This window comes from Podarcis bocagei, assembly GCF_964188305.1.
Source record: "Podarcis bocagei genome assembly, chromosome: 4".
In the NCBI taxonomy this organism is placed as follows: Eukaryota; Metazoa; Chordata; class Lepidosauria; order Squamata; family Lacertidae; genus Podarcis; species Podarcis bocagei.
Genome location: NC_138128.1, coordinates 65,603,404 through 65,619,490, shown reverse-complemented (window position 1 = coordinate 65,619,490; position 16,087 = coordinate 65,603,404). Strand labels below are relative to the sequence as shown.

General features: G+C 42.4%; 1 protein-coding gene across 5 annotated transcripts in view; it reads right to left on the bottom strand.

Annotated features, from left to right (window-relative positions):
- The window catches only part of BLNK (B cell linker), a 99,290-nt gene that overhangs the window by 43,662 nt on the left and 39,541 nt on the right, over positions 1–16,087 (bottom strand). For 3 of the 5 annotated variants that reach the window (XM_081189494.1, XM_081189492.1, XM_081189493.1), the window contains exon 3: positions 13,966–14,012. In XM_081189494.1, coding sequence (XP_081045620.1) covers positions 13,966–14,012 — 47 coding nt within the window. Of the gene's footprint in view, positions 1–3,441; positions 3,728–13,965; positions 14,013–16,087 lie in introns of those variants that run through there. The other 2 variants (XM_081189495.1, XM_081189496.1) reach the window with 2 other exon arrangements.

The window sequence follows — 16,087 nt, the reverse complement described above, 5'->3', positions numbered from 1 at the left end:
GGCCATCTAACCTCTACTTAAAAACCTCCTATGAAGGAGAGTCCACCTTCTGAGGTAGTCCTTTCCACTGCTGAACACCTCTTACTGATTAATGTGTGAGCAGATCTCCTGGATGTGGAAGGGGCATTTAGTTAAGTGTAGATAATCTGCTTTGCATGTAGAAAGTCCCAGGCTCAACCAGTGGCGTAGCGTGGGTTGTCAGCACCCGGGGCAAGGCAAGTAATATGCGCCCCCTAGCCCCCAGATGTTGCGCCCGGTGCGGCCGGCCCCCCTCACCCCCCACGCTACGCCACTGGGCTCAACCTCTGGCATCTCCAGATAGGACTGTGAGCACCCCTGTCCAAAAGCCTGGAGAGCTGCTGCCAGTCTGTGTAGACACTAATGAGCTAGATGCATCAATGATGTGGCTCAGAATAAGGCAGCTTCCTATGTTCCTAATAGAATCTGGGCCTTTGCTTGATCTCCAGAGCAACTGCTTATCTGGGTTCTATGCTGTCTTCTCCCAGATGTCCACAACACTCTTAACAAGCTCTGCTCTCGTCTTTAATTCTTATCCTGTTTCATTTCCCTTTTAATTTCTATGACGGAGCAGTGGTGGAGGGACAAGCTTTGCATGGGGCAGCAAGTGTCCAAAGAGTGCATGCCTGAGTTTGTGGGATGTTCTTTCTCACCATTGAGGTGGGGGTGGGGAGCTGCAAAATTTCCCCTCACATCATTGTGTCCCCACTTTCCAGCACTTCTTGTCCTATTAACTCTGGTAGCGTTTATTCCCGACTAAATATGCGTGGGATTGCAGACTGCGCCTCTTTGAAAAGTGTCTAGCAGTACCGACATGCTACTACATGTAGAAGTTTTGGCAGGAAGTGGTATTCAGCACAACACTGACTCCAGGCTCCTCCCTTATTCTGTGGAGAAAAGTCCTGAACAACAGTGCTAAATCCAAGCAGCCACCCTTATACAATTGTGTTAGATATTTGTTTAAAGATATATCCTGCCTTACTGCAAGACTTGAGATGAATTAGCACACTGGGCAAGATAAATTCTCTCTGTCTCTGTCAGGAAAGAACAGAGAGTCCTGCAAAATTTACAGACATAGGCTTAGCTATTCAGCCATCCTCTGCCAAATGCTCGTTTGCAATAATTGCTTTAGTTAATATGGGCTGACGAATTACATGCTTTGTCAGCGCTCCTGTATTGTTCTATCCATGCTCCAAGCACAGTGATGAACATCGGACAAGGGTTTTACCTTTACTGCATACCTGTTCCTTCCTGCATCCTCAAAGCACTGGTAACTCATTAACATCCAATTGCCTTATGTGTATGTAATTGCATTTGTTTCCCCACATTGATATCATTCATCACTGACATCATATCAAGGAGCCAGTATGGTGTAGTAGAGATTAGTGTTGGATTAGGACCTGGAAGACCAGAGTTCAAATCTCCACTCAGCCACGAAGTTCACTGGGTAAGCATGGGCCAGTCACCATCCCTCACAGGGTTGTTGTGAAGATAAAGTGGTGGTGGTGGGGAGAACAATGTACATCACCTTGAGCTGCTTGGTGGGATATCTGTATAAAACCTCGAATTAATAGTTTTTTTAATTTGCTGGAAAGTATAATTGCTGTGGCATTTGTAGGTATGTAAATTTAAGTGCTTACGATTACTGATTTGTTATTGTTTGTCGATGATTTTACTGATGGCTTAAATGTTTCTTGTAAAGTGTTTACTGCAATTTTACTACAATTAAGAGGCATATACTTTTTGTTTTATATATTACTATTTTGTTAACTGCTCTGTGCTCCTATAGGACAAATGGAAGTCTAGAAATGCAATTCATAAAATTATGGTTTCTTAGATTTTACTTTTTATTCCAACCAAATTATCTTCCCCTAGATCGATTGACTCACAGAACATTTTTACATGTCCCATCATCAAAAGTCCCATGGGCACTGTTAATTCTCCACTGGATTGCTTGTGCCATCAGTTTCTTCAAATTAATTTTCAGTACAGCACTTTCAGAAACACTCTGTCTCAAGGCCAGTTTGTGATATAAAGTTCCCAGACAGGTGTAGCTGAGTCACACCTGCATGACATCACCCACACTTGACATGTTTGCTGCAGAAACACCTGTAGAACACATGTGTATCTGCAGTAGTTGGTTTTCCCTTGTGAAGCAGACAGAGAAGTCCTACTCTTTGGAGATCTCTTTGGAAGGCATTCAGTAACCGGTCAACCGACCATGACTAATTTTTGTCTTTGCAATATAAATCTGAAAGCTGCCATAAAAGCTATTGAAGAGTTTCATGCAAAAAACCACCACCACCTCGCACATTCACTTCCTGCCAACTGTGCAGCACCTGTGCAAATTCTAGATGGATGCCCAACGCAGAGAAGAGGAACAGCTCAAAGATAGTGGCACTGCCCACACAAAGGAAGGATGCATGCACCAATGTGATAAACAGCAATGCTTCTTGAATTTGCAAAAAAAGAGAGAAAAGCACAAAAAAGGAACACAGGGAGCATTAGTGTATCCTCATTTAAACAAATGTCAGGCTCCCAAATGTTCTGAATACGTGCTGGCATATTGAGGCGCAAACCTGCCAGCTTGGTTGGGCTACTGCACCTTTAGTGACCGGCTGACACGCAACAAAGGAAGAAGCATTTCTCAAGAGGGAAACGTAAGGTGCTTCAAGATGACATATTTACTGCACATTCATCCTGACTTGTTTGCAGGGAGATGAGATTATGTTTGGCTATTTCACTGAGCAGGCATTCTGCTTGGTTAGTGGGGAGGTTAGATGATGTTGCCTATTCCTTTCCCATTGCTTCTCACCAAACATCCAATCTTCCGGGAAAGTGAGTTTGTTGCCCAAGACCTCCCAACCGACCATAATTGTCCAACCTGAATTTGCTGGTATGCCACTGAATCCCACCCCAAGCTAGCAACAATCTGGAAGCAAGCGATTCACAGGATGTTGTTGTTGTTGTTGTTGTTGTTTACTATCCCATCAAAGTATTGGAGACAGTCTTCTTCCCTGAATGCTTTTGAGTCCCATTTGAGAAAACTGTACAGCTCTGCAGCTTGCTACCCTAACAACCATTTTGAATCCTCCCTCGATTGCTTTATCTTCTTACATACAAATTTATCCTCCCTGGCCATTTCCAAAGAGGGGTTAAGGCTGTCAGCCTGCTGCAAGCAAGGACTCTAGTGGCACCTTCAAGACTTTTTTTATGGCATAAGCTTTCGTGGAAGACAAGCCAGTTCGCCAGATAGAAAAGGAAACCCTATTATTTCCCCCCATTTTTTTTTAAAGTGCCACAAGATCTCTTCCTGCTTCTGTCCCCCAGATCCCCCTCGTGCGCGCCTCCGAGAAACAAACAGCCTCTGCGCCTTGGCGTAAAAGCGCGAGAGGAAAACAAGGGACACGGTTCAAACCATACCTGAACTTCTGTCCCGCTGGCACCGTGATTTTATTGAACTTGTCCATGCTGCCAGGCGAGGCGATTGCCTCGGACAAACGGGCATCCGAGTCGGCAGGGACTGAGGGGGGCTTCCTGGCTCGTTCCCGAGAGAGAAAGGCTGGATTCCCCTTGATGACTCCCCTGGCTGCTTCGCGTCCTCGCGGATCCCCTTAGCGCCGCCTTTGCGCGCGGCCCGCCAGGCGACTCCTCGTGTGTTGGGACGAGAAGCAAAACTTGCCCGAGCGCCCGGCCGGGTTTCATGTTTCGAGGGAGTCATGTGACGGAGCCAGCTTGGCTGGCAATAGGGTGTTTGTGCAAACTTGAAGAAGATCCGCACCTATTGGGCGTGTCCAAAACCACCCCCGTCTGGGGCTGAAGTCCTTCCTGACGTCCTGGCGGCTTTGCCTCGTGCGCCGCGGGCGTTTCATCCCAGGGATCAAGCTGGGAACACTTCCTGCCGCCGTCCCGGGGCTTTGAAGCGGCTGCTACCTGGAAGAGTTTCCTGCACGTTCTGCTGCCTTGAAAGGCCCTCCTCTCTTGCAATGGGATGCCTCGCCCGCCCCCCAACAACACACAAAGTTCGCTTTGCAGAGCCTCCATGTTCCAGTGCAGACTACCTCGGAATACCAGATATTGGAGACAAGAAACCGGGAAGGGTTCTTCCTGGTGTGATTCTATGAAGAGTTTTTCCTGGTGTGCCCGGCAGACTTGCTGTTGGAGAAGGAATGTTGGTTTTCTGTGGATCTGTGCCCACAGGACTCTCCTTATGCTCCTTCCATAAAGCGGGCTGCATCCAGACACCTTTGGAATCCCATTTTTATTATTGTCGTAATACTTATATCTCATCTTTCTTCCAAAGAGCTCAAGCTGGTGTACATAGTTTTCATTCCAGCACCTTTTATCCTCACAACCCTGTGAGGTAGACTGGGCTGAGGGGCAGTGACTGGCCCAAGGTTCACCCAGTGATCCTTCTTCATAGCCAAGTGGGGATTCGGACTCTGCTTTCTCAGGTCCTAGTCTGACACTCTTAACTGCTACACTGCAGTGGCTCTCTTTCAGTGTGGCGGATCTGCGCAGATTGCGCCTTCTGTGCTCATGAAAGGCAAGCATATTCTCTTCCGTGTCGATTTCAATGTGTGCGCATCATGCTTCCCATGATCATTTCATGGGAAATTTAAGATGCTGCATCTTAAAAAGCAGAGACATCACCTTGCCAACAAAGGTCCATATAGTTAAAGCCATGGTTTTCCCGGTAGTGATGTATGGAAGTGAGAGCTGGACCATAAAGAAGGCTGATTGCCTAAGAATTGATGCTTTTGAATTATGGTGCTGGAGGAGACTCTTGAGAGTCCCATGGACTGCAAGAAGATCAAACCTCTCCATTCTTAAGGAAATCAGCCCTGAGTGCTCACTGGAAGGACAGATCCTGAAGCTGAAGCTCCAATACTTTGGCCACCTCATGAGAAGAGAAGACTCCCTGGAAAAGACCCTGGTGTTGGGAAAGATGGAGGGCACAAGGAGAAGGGGACGACAGAGGACGAGATGGTTGGATAGTGTTCTCGAAGCTACCAGCATGAGTTTGACCAAACTGCGGGAGGCAGTGGAAGACAGGAGTGCCTTGTGTGCTCTGGTCCACAGGGTCACGAAGAGTCGGACACGACTAAACGACTGAACAACAACAACAATGTACACACACTTCCATTTACCCTGCATCCAGCGTGCACCCACCACTGCTTGGGCAAGCGCTGTACAAACCATATCCTGCAGGTGCCCTGTTGTTTCTTAGGAAATGCTGTGTTTTGAAGCATTTCTCCTAAAGGAACTTTGATGTATATTGGGGAAAAAAAAAGAATGACCAAGCTGTGTTTTAAGTCAGTAATGCACACACACAATCTTAGTCTTTGCCAACTGGTATCTTTCTTGAAGTGCCGATTCATTTGCGCTACCTCATTGCTTTTGGCACAGGAATGCTTCTGAAAAGAAAGTGTAAAGGGAGGGTGAACATGGGAATGCAACGTGCTGACCCCCTTCCTTCGCAGGAAAAGAAAGGTCACCCAGGGAGTGTTAGCAGCAAACACACACTGATCTAAACAAAGGCGAGGGGCTGCGAAGATACCGTGTATAGTAACATGGCAACTGGATTTTGCAACACTACCCTTTGTTCCTCTTCGATGAGCAAGAACAGATTTTGCGAAGGAACTTGAAAAGTGAGGGGGCTGCATGTTAACACACTGTTAAACCTGGAACCAGGCAAAAACTGTCAGCTGATTGTGGTAGCAGCCACAGCAGTGGCTGGAATGAACTACAGCTTGTGTGCACGCATACTGAAATCTCGTCAGCGGGATGGTGTGTGAAATGGGTGAATACATTTCCTATTTTAAAAAATACTTAAATAGGATCAGGATTTAGGATTTGGACTATGTTTACTGCATGGGGAGGAGGAGATGAACCATACCACAGTCATGATGTACCCACAGATAGTTGCAAAGCTGCTATTTGCCTTGGAAGGAAAGCTACCAATAGCACCAGTGGCTGAACAGCAGCTTGGGAGTCGAATTTACATTGGGAGTCTGGCATAACTCAAACCGTTGGAGAGTTACAGAGCTCAAGTAGGACTTTTGGAAAAGTAAAGGGCCCTTGGATGGTTAAGTCCTGCAAAGGTGACTATGGGGTGCTGTGCTTATATCGCTTAAGGCTGAGGGAGCTGGTGTTTGTTCACAGACAGCTTTCCGGGTCACGACTAAACCACTACTGGCACAACAGAACACTTTTGGAAAAACAACAGGCAATGCACTTTCATTGCTGCTGGTCATGTAACAGACTCACACACCCACGCTGTAAATTTAAAGCACCTGGCTTCTCCATCCTGGGTACTGTAGCTGACTTCTACAATTCCCAGTAGCCTTAGAAAATTGCAGTTCCCAGGGTTCTTTGGGGAAAGCCGCGTGCTTTGAATGTATGGTGCGGACACTGAACCTGGGCATTCAAGTCCAAGTGCAGAGGTGTATTCAGATGTTTTCCACACTGCATCCTGACTGGGTGCTGTTGGGAACTTCCCCCTCATGCCCAATGGAAAGGAACTGAGCATAGCACCACCCGCTCTGGTCCCATTCTGGTCAGTCATGTGCGCTGAAGCATCTTGTAGGGTTAAGTTAAGATGCTTTGAGAAGAGTGCTTCCAGTCTCCACTGTAGTAGTTGCACCATCCCTAATGCTGTGTCTGGGCGCTATAGATCTTATCACGCTCTTAAATTCAGGAAGATGCTAAAACTAAGCAGCTTCTTCAGTGCGCCTCCAACACCTGTTCTTTGCTATCTGACATGCACACAAAAGCTCATACCAATAACTAACTTAGTTGGTCTCTAAGGTGCTACTGGAAGGATTTTTTTTTAATATTTTTTGCTACTTTGTGTGCCTCTTGGAGTTTCACAATGTCACCACCTGGTTTCAACCATGAGGGTTAGAAACCTAATTCCAAAATGAATCATTTCTCTTCTTGTAAGGTTTTGTGACCTTGACAGATCCGTAAATGTTACACTGTAGTTTACTCCTCACAGATGTACAGTTCCCAGCACCCAAACAAACTATGTTTCCCAGGCTTCTTTGAGGACAGTCATGTGTGTTAAATATACATACAGCCGTACCTCAGCTCCTGAAAGCTTTGGGAGTCTAACTTTCCGGATCCGAAAAGATCAAAAACTGGAAGTGATTGTTCCGGTTTTCGAACGTTCTTTTGGAAGTCGAACGTCTGACGGGGCTTCCGTTGCTTCTGATTGGCTGCAGGAGCTTTCTGCAGCCAATTAGAAGCCGTGCTTTGGAAGTCAAACATTGAGGAAGTCGAACAGACTTCTGGAAGGGATTCTGTTTGGCTTCCGAGGTACGACTTTACATGCACAAAGACGGACAACTCCACCAAGATTTCTAATGCTGCAGGAGATGTGTTAAATTGTGTTTTACGATTTCAATATGTATGCGTTTTCTTTCTCATTCCCCTCACTTTTTCTTTTATTGCTCTTATATTATGCCCTTCCTCCTGATGCAAGTCCAGATTAATAGTAAGAGAAATGGGGGGGGGGGGGACGACGACCCAGCAGAAGGTTTTCAGTTTGATGCTTCAGTTACTTAAATGCCTCCTCTGCAAATGCGGCTCTAAAGGCAGCTGGGACATTTCTTTTTTGCACATTACAGTCCTGTAATGGGTAACTCAATTAGCAAATTTGGAGTAATTAGGGTTCTTGCTGGAATATGACAGAGCAATCACACAAGCTCTCTGGTCCTCAACCTGCTCATTCTGACCTGGCATTATTGAGGTTACCGTATTTTGCAGGATCTGCAAAATCTTCCAGTCCCAACATAAAAGCAAGTTGTGCCAATGCACATCCAAGATTCCTCATTGGACTCCAGTTCCCCTTCAGTCCCAGCCAGGAAAACCAACGGCCAGGGATGTTGAGTGTTGCAGTGCAACAACATCTGGAGGGCCACACGTACTCCTTTTAGGTAGTACAGTTCCACTTCTACTAGGAAACACTGACAGTCAGAAGGCATTCATGAAAACAGCACATTCTCATGCCGGATCTGTCTTCCTGATTCACTTAGCAACTGTTCCAGCCACAGTTAATTTCCCTTGAGAACAAAATCGCAGTTTGGAGGTACAGTTAACACTTCTGCTTTTATTATTTTTAAAAAATTATTTTGATTGCTTCTTCAGTCAGTGGGGGACTTTTGCTTCATATCAACTAAAAGGCTTGATTTTTTTGCCTTACCTGTTATTATGCAGGAGAGATAGGGAAGCAGAGGCTCTCCATACGCTATTGGACTGCAACTCTAAAAATCCCTAACTATTGCCTATGCTGATGGGAACTGGGGCCCAGAAAGAGCTGGTGGTCTGCAGGTTCTCCATCCCTGAAATACAGGTTCACCCAATGGTGCTGTGGAGGCCTGGATCTTACCATATGTCGATCATAACTTAGACCCTAGGCTTAACTATTAAGTAGGTTTGAATCCGAGACTTCAATATGGAACCATTTTTGTTTAGAGATAATGTATTGTTTTAACACCTCATTAAAGCAATAGATATATATCTATATTTGTTGTTGTTGTTGTTGTTTAGTCGTTTAGTCATGTCTGACTCTTCGTGACCCCATGGACACACCAGGCACTCCTGTCTTCCACTGCCTCCCGCAGTTTGGTCAGACTCATGTTAGTAGCTTCGAGAACACTGTCCAACCATCTCGCCCTCTGTCGTCCCCTTCTCCTTGTGCCCTCCATCTTTCCCAACATCAGGGTCTTTTCCAGGGAGTCTTCTCTTGTCATGAGGTGGCCAAAGTATTGGAGCCTCAGTTTCAGGATCTGTCCTTCCAGTGAGCACTCAGGGCTGATTTCCTTCAGAATGGATAGGTTTGATCTTCTTGCAGTCCATGGGACCCTCAAGAGTCTCCTCCAGCACCATAATTCAAAAGCATAAATTCTTTGGCGATCAGCCTTCTTTATGGTCCAGCTCTCACTTCCATACATCACTACTGGGAAAACCATAGCTTTAATTAGACGGAGCTTTGTTGGCAAGGTGATGTCTCTGCTTTTTAAGATGCTGTCTAGGTTTGTCATTGCTTTTCTCCCATAAGCAGGCGTCTTTTAATATATCTATATATGTATCAGTAAAAATATTTTTTCCTGAACTATTTTAAATGTTTTAACCAAGCAACATAGCTAAAGAAACACACAGCATAGTTTTATACATGTCTACTCAGAAGTAAACCATACTGAGTTCAATGGGGCACACAGCCAGGTAAGTGAGTATAGGGTTACTCTATACTTTGTAAAGAGACAGAAACATCTCCCTCTTTATGTCTTAGGAATGTAACATGAAGCTGGAAATTTGCTGTTTGAAAATGGTTTACCACAGAATTTTTTCCATTATTTGTGCAGCTCTCAGACCATGGAATATGAGTGATTTAAAATTTCCATTATTAGGATACCATGACACATAATGGCAGAGGAACTGGGTTTATTTTGTTGCATAAGAAAACTAAAAGACAACAACATTTTGTTTTCCCGTGTTTAATGCGCTATTTGTGCCAGTTGTTTGTTGTTTTACAAAAAGACAGTGGGCTTATACCTTGTATGGGAGAACAGAATTTTGAATTTGCATTTCTTAAAAGTGAGCTGTCCAGCAGAAATATATCTTAAAGACATAAAAGGGGTAAACTGTCTTCCCACTTAGACTGCAGTCCTATGCACTCTCACCAAGGAGTAAGCCCCATTTAACACTTGAGTAAACATGCACGGAAATTCACAGTTAGTGTGCTAATTCATTAGTAATTGTGATAATTAAAGATCAGTATTTCCAAATAAATGAAATTAATTAGAGAATGCTATGAACAACAAAACAGAATTGGAAAAACAGACAGGGGGAAATGTGCCAGTGTGGAATCATTTGCACATTTCTCTTTTTTATGAAGTAGCAAAAATACAATTCTAGGTTGCAATGTGCCATTAAAAAAAAAATAGTTCAAACTATCACTAGTTAGCTAAAACTGTTTTAAATTTGAGAATACTTTTCTCTTTTTGTTTGGGATAATACTTTAAGGCAATTTCAGCTGTGTTTTGTGACATGACTTTTATAGCATGGGGCAATCATAGCAACAATCGAGCGTTCTGGTCCTCAGATTGGAACGAGGCCTGGTGTATGGCAACAGCACACTAGGCACAAATAACTTCAGTGTTGAATGCGAAAGAGATAGGACTTCAGATTACTTGATGCATCTGTTCACAGTTTCCTTCCTTACAGAGCTTGAGAATCTAAATGTGCAGTTTCTTCATGCTTGAGTGAAAGGCAAGTTTCTTCTCACTGCTGAGGTCCAGGTGCAGTACTTTCTACCAGACTGTCTGGAAAGAGGGAAGGGTGGGGGGCTCAGACCTTGCAAAAATGGCAAGGCCTCATCTTTGTTATTTTACCTTGCATGGGGCCTTCTGGTTCAGATGAGCAGGGCAAATTGTTAATCATTCTAAACAGTGGTATTGCTGGGGATGGTTCAGGAGTCCTGCACCCTGGGTTTTTCCATCTCATCTCAGATTGACTGCTCCCTCCAAAAAACTTTGAAAATAATCAACTTTGTTTTCTCCCCTGAAGTTTGCATCTACACATATAAATTTGCACATACAAATGTGTACAAAAGTGCCCTGCTGCTAAGATATGTTTACTGTGGCAGAATAAACCAATATAGACATATATTGTATTGGGTTGCATGCCTCTGAATACATTTGAGTTTTCATGCTGAAGAATTTTGGTTTCTTTGCACTGGAATTGTAATTGTTTTGATGCACACTCCACTGTGAGGATACAATGCATCATTTTGTAAAAATAAGTCAGTGCATGTGTAATTAATTTGAAGTCATTGGAGAATGTGCATAAATGTCAGCTGTTGTGCAGATTCAACAGATACCATGGTGAATAAGCAAAATTGAACAGCATAAACAGGGGACATTGTCAGGTGAATACGTTTAGTCTCCAAGTGATGTTGGGAAATGTGCATGACTTGGCAACATGAATAGGGCACTTCATGCATTACTCTTCCACTTTGCAAATTCCTCACTTGGATATTATGCATATTGCCTGCCCATGCTGCTAAAACACAGCAAATTCTCTGTGATGTGTGCTCAATATGCACAATGGCCACACATTCTGAAATCATGTTAACCCCATAATGTGTGTGTGTAGAATATATTCATATCCAAATGCATAATTTTTCCAGATACTCACAAAGAGGAAAAAAATTATGTATTTCCATAATTATGAACTTCTTTTATCAGTAATCCTGATAAATCAAGGAGAATATATTATATAAGAGTATATAAGAAAGAACCTTTGATGGGAATTCTGGAATATGACGGCTGATTACTTCCTGGAATTTCTTCACATGAAACTTCAGGCACTCCCAAAGATATGCTTCCTTCTCATTTTGACCCTACTGAATCTGAATTCCTACATCAATAGTTTCTCAACAAAGGATGTGCAATAGGAAATTAATGTACATTGGTACCTCAGGTTCAGTACTTAATTCGTTCCGGAGGTCTGTACTTAACCTGAAAATGTTCTTAACCTGAAGCACCACTTTAGCTAATAGGGCCTCCTGCTGCTGCCACGCTGCCGGAGCCCGATTTCTGTTCTTATCCTGAAGCAAAGTTCTTAACCTGAAGCACTATTTCTGAGTTAGCGGAGTCTGTAACCTGAAGCGTATTTAACCTGAGGTACCTGAGGTATTACGTGTAACTGAAAGTCTCCCAAGCAATCGTTGAAACGGCCATGGAGTCATGGCTTTGTACAAAGTTACCCAGCAAGTGCAACATGTGAGGAAGTTTTAAAAAGATGCTGTGGCACCATGGTTACACTTTATCTTCTGGTAAATATAGGTGCATATTTCCTTCTCATAAGGAAGCAGTTACATAATGTGAATCACCACATGACAGACCCTTGTTTACTGATGGGAATGGCTGCCAGCAAATAAATTGCCCATACAAACACCAGCTGAAATAGGTTGTTGTTTTTTGTAACGAAAATAAAACAGGAAACTGGATACAAAAATCTTTAAAATGCACATTCACCAACTTTTTAGACAAACTAGAAACAGTCTAGGAAAGAGCCTGTATGGGAGAAACAGGCTGCGCGTACACTATACCTTTAAAGCACATTCAAAGCACATCCTCCTCCCCAAATAAACCTAGGAATTATAGTTTGTTAAGGGTGCTGGGAATTGTAGCTCTATGAGGAATAAACTCTGCAGCCATAGAGCTGGAAGTTGGGGGCTAAGCTAAGCTAGCCAAATCTTCCTGGGTACCAATCAAGAAATACCATGAAGTTTTAGTGAGTAATGTGCAATATTTTTTTAAAAAATGTGAATATAAAATATGAAACATCTGTGTTCACCCTAACCTTTCCAGACATAACTCACATGAGTTACTGCTTAATGAGCACTGCAAGGGAGACTAGAATTTAGTACTTTGCATGTTGCAAAAACTGGTGTGAATCTTACAGATAATTGTCTGGTTTGGGCCTGTAATTTGGAAATATATTCTCAAGAAGGCGATATAATTATGGTGCAGTCACTGTGTTGAAAACAAAGACAGTTCTGGGCTTGAAATGTTTACAAAAATATGTTATTTTTCCAGGGTTCTTTTACCTACCTATGACCAATGTTTAGGCACTTAGAAATTAAGAAGATATTTAAATAGAAAATGTCCTGAATGACAAATATTGGAGGGTATTTTCACACAAGAGTCCTGATCAGAATTCTTTTACTTCAGAGCTGTTTTTCTTGAGCAATTTGATGTGCAATCCTATGCACAGATACTCAGAAGTAAACCTAACAGTTCAATGGTATTGAATCCTACATACCTGTGTATAGAACCACAACCTAAGACTTACTTTTATGTAGCAGGAAGTTTGCTGTCTGAAACAGCATCCATATACTTTCCCACCTTTATTTCATGTAATAAACCAACCTTTCTTTCCCAGTGTGGGGCATAAGGTTAAGGGTAAATGTGTATTCATAACAGATTCCACTTTCTCTTGAAGGTGTGCTGGACACACCTGCAGGCTCAGATGCAAACCTTGCAACACCTGCAACTAAAAAAAGTGTAGCCTGTCCTGTGTATAATTACACTAGCAAGGATTTTAAAGCTCAGACTTGCAAGTAAGGACACACGTCTAGCAAACAGGACTTCATTTGGAAATTATTAGAACAAACTGGAAGTGATAAAAAATTAACATTATGGCATCATATGTCAATACTTAGTGAAGTATCAAATAGATGGTATATAGTCACACAATTAAGAAAAGAATATCAGGGATCAGAACAGACCATATGTGATTTTCAAGTAAAGCTGAATTAATAGAGACTGGGTTAATTTGTCTTTCCTTTAGAAGCTGTATCATTTGTAAATACACTTTTGACTTGCTTTTTAAACAAATATTTCTTCTTTTGATAATGGTACATTTTACGGTTTATAGGAAACCATTTATGATGTTTAGACCATTTATACATCCATATATTAACTTATGTGTTACATATATGTGTGTGTGTGAATATACTTAATGTACTTAATATATTTATAATGCAGAATTAAGAACAGACTAATATAATTGTATCCAATCTGCTGCTTTGATACTGATCTTTATTTTTTGCTTTTGCTTTTGTTTTGTTTTTCAGTTTACTTTGTGCATGATTGAATCAGAAAATAAAATAAACTCATAGTGTTTATGGCTGATATAGGCTGATATACCCAAACGAAAGGTGGAATTTATTCTGCAAGGCCAATCCAGTTTGTTCTAATCCAAACACAAAATAAATATAGCAGTTTGGATGAGGTTATGGTCTGATTCTCTTCTATGTAAAAAAGAGGGGGATGAAAGGAGGATATTAAATTAAATATGAATCATACAAAATTAACTATGAATTGCAACAAAACATCTGTCCACTTTGTGAAGGCCAAAAAAGTGAAAACTTACGGCTGGTCCATTATACAGAATCTGTTCATCTCATATTCTGATAAATTCTGAAAGAGAGAGAGAGAGAGATGTTTTTGTAGGGAACAGCCAAAACAAATGAGGAGTTAATTGAAACTGAGTTTCACTTTAGCTGGAGGACAGTTAGATTACTCTGTGGAGTTAAGTAATCATATTCTTTTAATGCCACTGAAGGATTAAGTCCTGGTTACTTATTAACTCTTTATTACTAACACCTGGTGATACTGTGGAGGGGAAGTGGCACATGTTGTACAGCGCAAAATCTTCCCAGGAATGTGGTGCATAAGAAAAACACACAGGTTAATGAATGATCATTAAAACTGCAAGCAAGAGGATGAATTGGATGAGTCTCCTTTTTGGAGCTTCCACAGAATGTCCACTGAGGCTCCAGGAGTCTTGCCATCCTTGAGCATTTGAGGGGAAGGAGAGGCGTCAAAGAACACTGCTACTCAGAAATGAAGGCATTCAGGGCTACCCATACTTCCACTTGCCCCATGGCTAGAAGGCACAGGTCCAAAGTTTTCTGCTTGTCCCATACTTTCTAGGCATGAGTCCAAGCAGTTTTCCATTTGCCCCACTGCTTTCCTCAGTAAAACTCACTCTTTACAGCTGAATTGGAGCAAACACCATTCACCAAGTTTTATGCTCATGAATGCATGACAGGATGCCATCCAAGTCTTGATTTCTACCAGTGGAGGCCGCATCCAGTGTCCCTCCACTCTGCCATTGCTGTTCAGTGAGTCTTTGCCCTTGGCCCTGATTCCTCATCTATAGAACTTAACATCACCAAACCCAGTTTTATTCCTATTTATTTACAAGATTTTTTTTTGCCTCCTCCAGTTGACCTATTGGGTTGCCGTATCATTAGGATTATAAATATTACTATTGCACACAATGACAAATTTGTATTACTGTTATCACTCAGACAAATAACATATATTTTGGCACAGACTTCAGTGTTTATTTGCAGACCCTTTCAAACTGAAGACAGCAACGTTCCGTTTATAAAGTTTTCACTGCATTTTTTATCTTGATGTAACATAAGCTTGAGCGTGTTATTTTTACAAAATTTATAACCATCTGTCTACTTGCACACAAGCTGAATTTGATAGATTTACCATTTCTGCTGTGTTCTAAAAGCAAAAAGCAGGGTGAACTTCAAAACAGGGCTTTAAAACCCCAACTTTATCGCAGAAAGCATGAGAACCAGATAGCATGGAAAGTATGAGTTTGGTTCCTTAGATAAGATAACTTAAGGAAGTTCATGTCCTCCCTGCAACTGCCCATGCCCCCCAAACCTTTCCAGAAGGTCAAGGGCCCTTCCTGAGTGATGTAGGATGAGACATGGGGAGGGGCAACTTTTGTTCTGTAAAGTACCTTAAGTTAACAAGTCTTCAGCTGAAATCCATGATTTCTGCCGATACAAATCCAGAGTGATAGTCATGTTGAAGTTCTGCAGTGAAAGCAAGACTTACTCTTTGGACATCTAATATATTGATTGTGGGGTGAAGGTTGGCACATACCTATGCACAGGTAAACTCACAATGGGTTTAGAAAAACAAATTGCAAACAGTCTGTCCAAAAGGCCAAGAAATGCTAGAGGTGCTGTCAGTGGGACAAAGCCCAAAGGTATGGTAAGTTCAGTGACCATGCACCTCTTCAGTCTTCCTAGCTTTGCTGTTCAACAGCTGTAGTGAGAAAACAAATAATCTTGACCAAGCTCAAATGAGCAAAATTAAATCTGATTATTTCTAGCTCTGCAGTTTCAGCCTTAGTATGCTTTTGCCTACGTTGTTAACTAATGCTGACTTTCAGGTCAGAAGCAGAGTGATCTTGTTGCCTCACTGGTTTCTGAATGTTATTAACATTTTGTAAATCCTGGTTGGGATATTTTTTGGAGGGGAGGGGGAGCAACTACTAAGAAAGTTTGGTTGGGAGAGTCCATTTTTGCACTGAGCTTTACCTCCAGGCCTACTGTAGACCACTGAACTCCACATGCAGACCCACCAAAAAACTGTAATCTTGACTTCACCTTTAAATCCATGCTTCACGAATAACCCAGCCTGGGTAATATAATGTTTATTTTCAAGAACTGGCAGTCCTG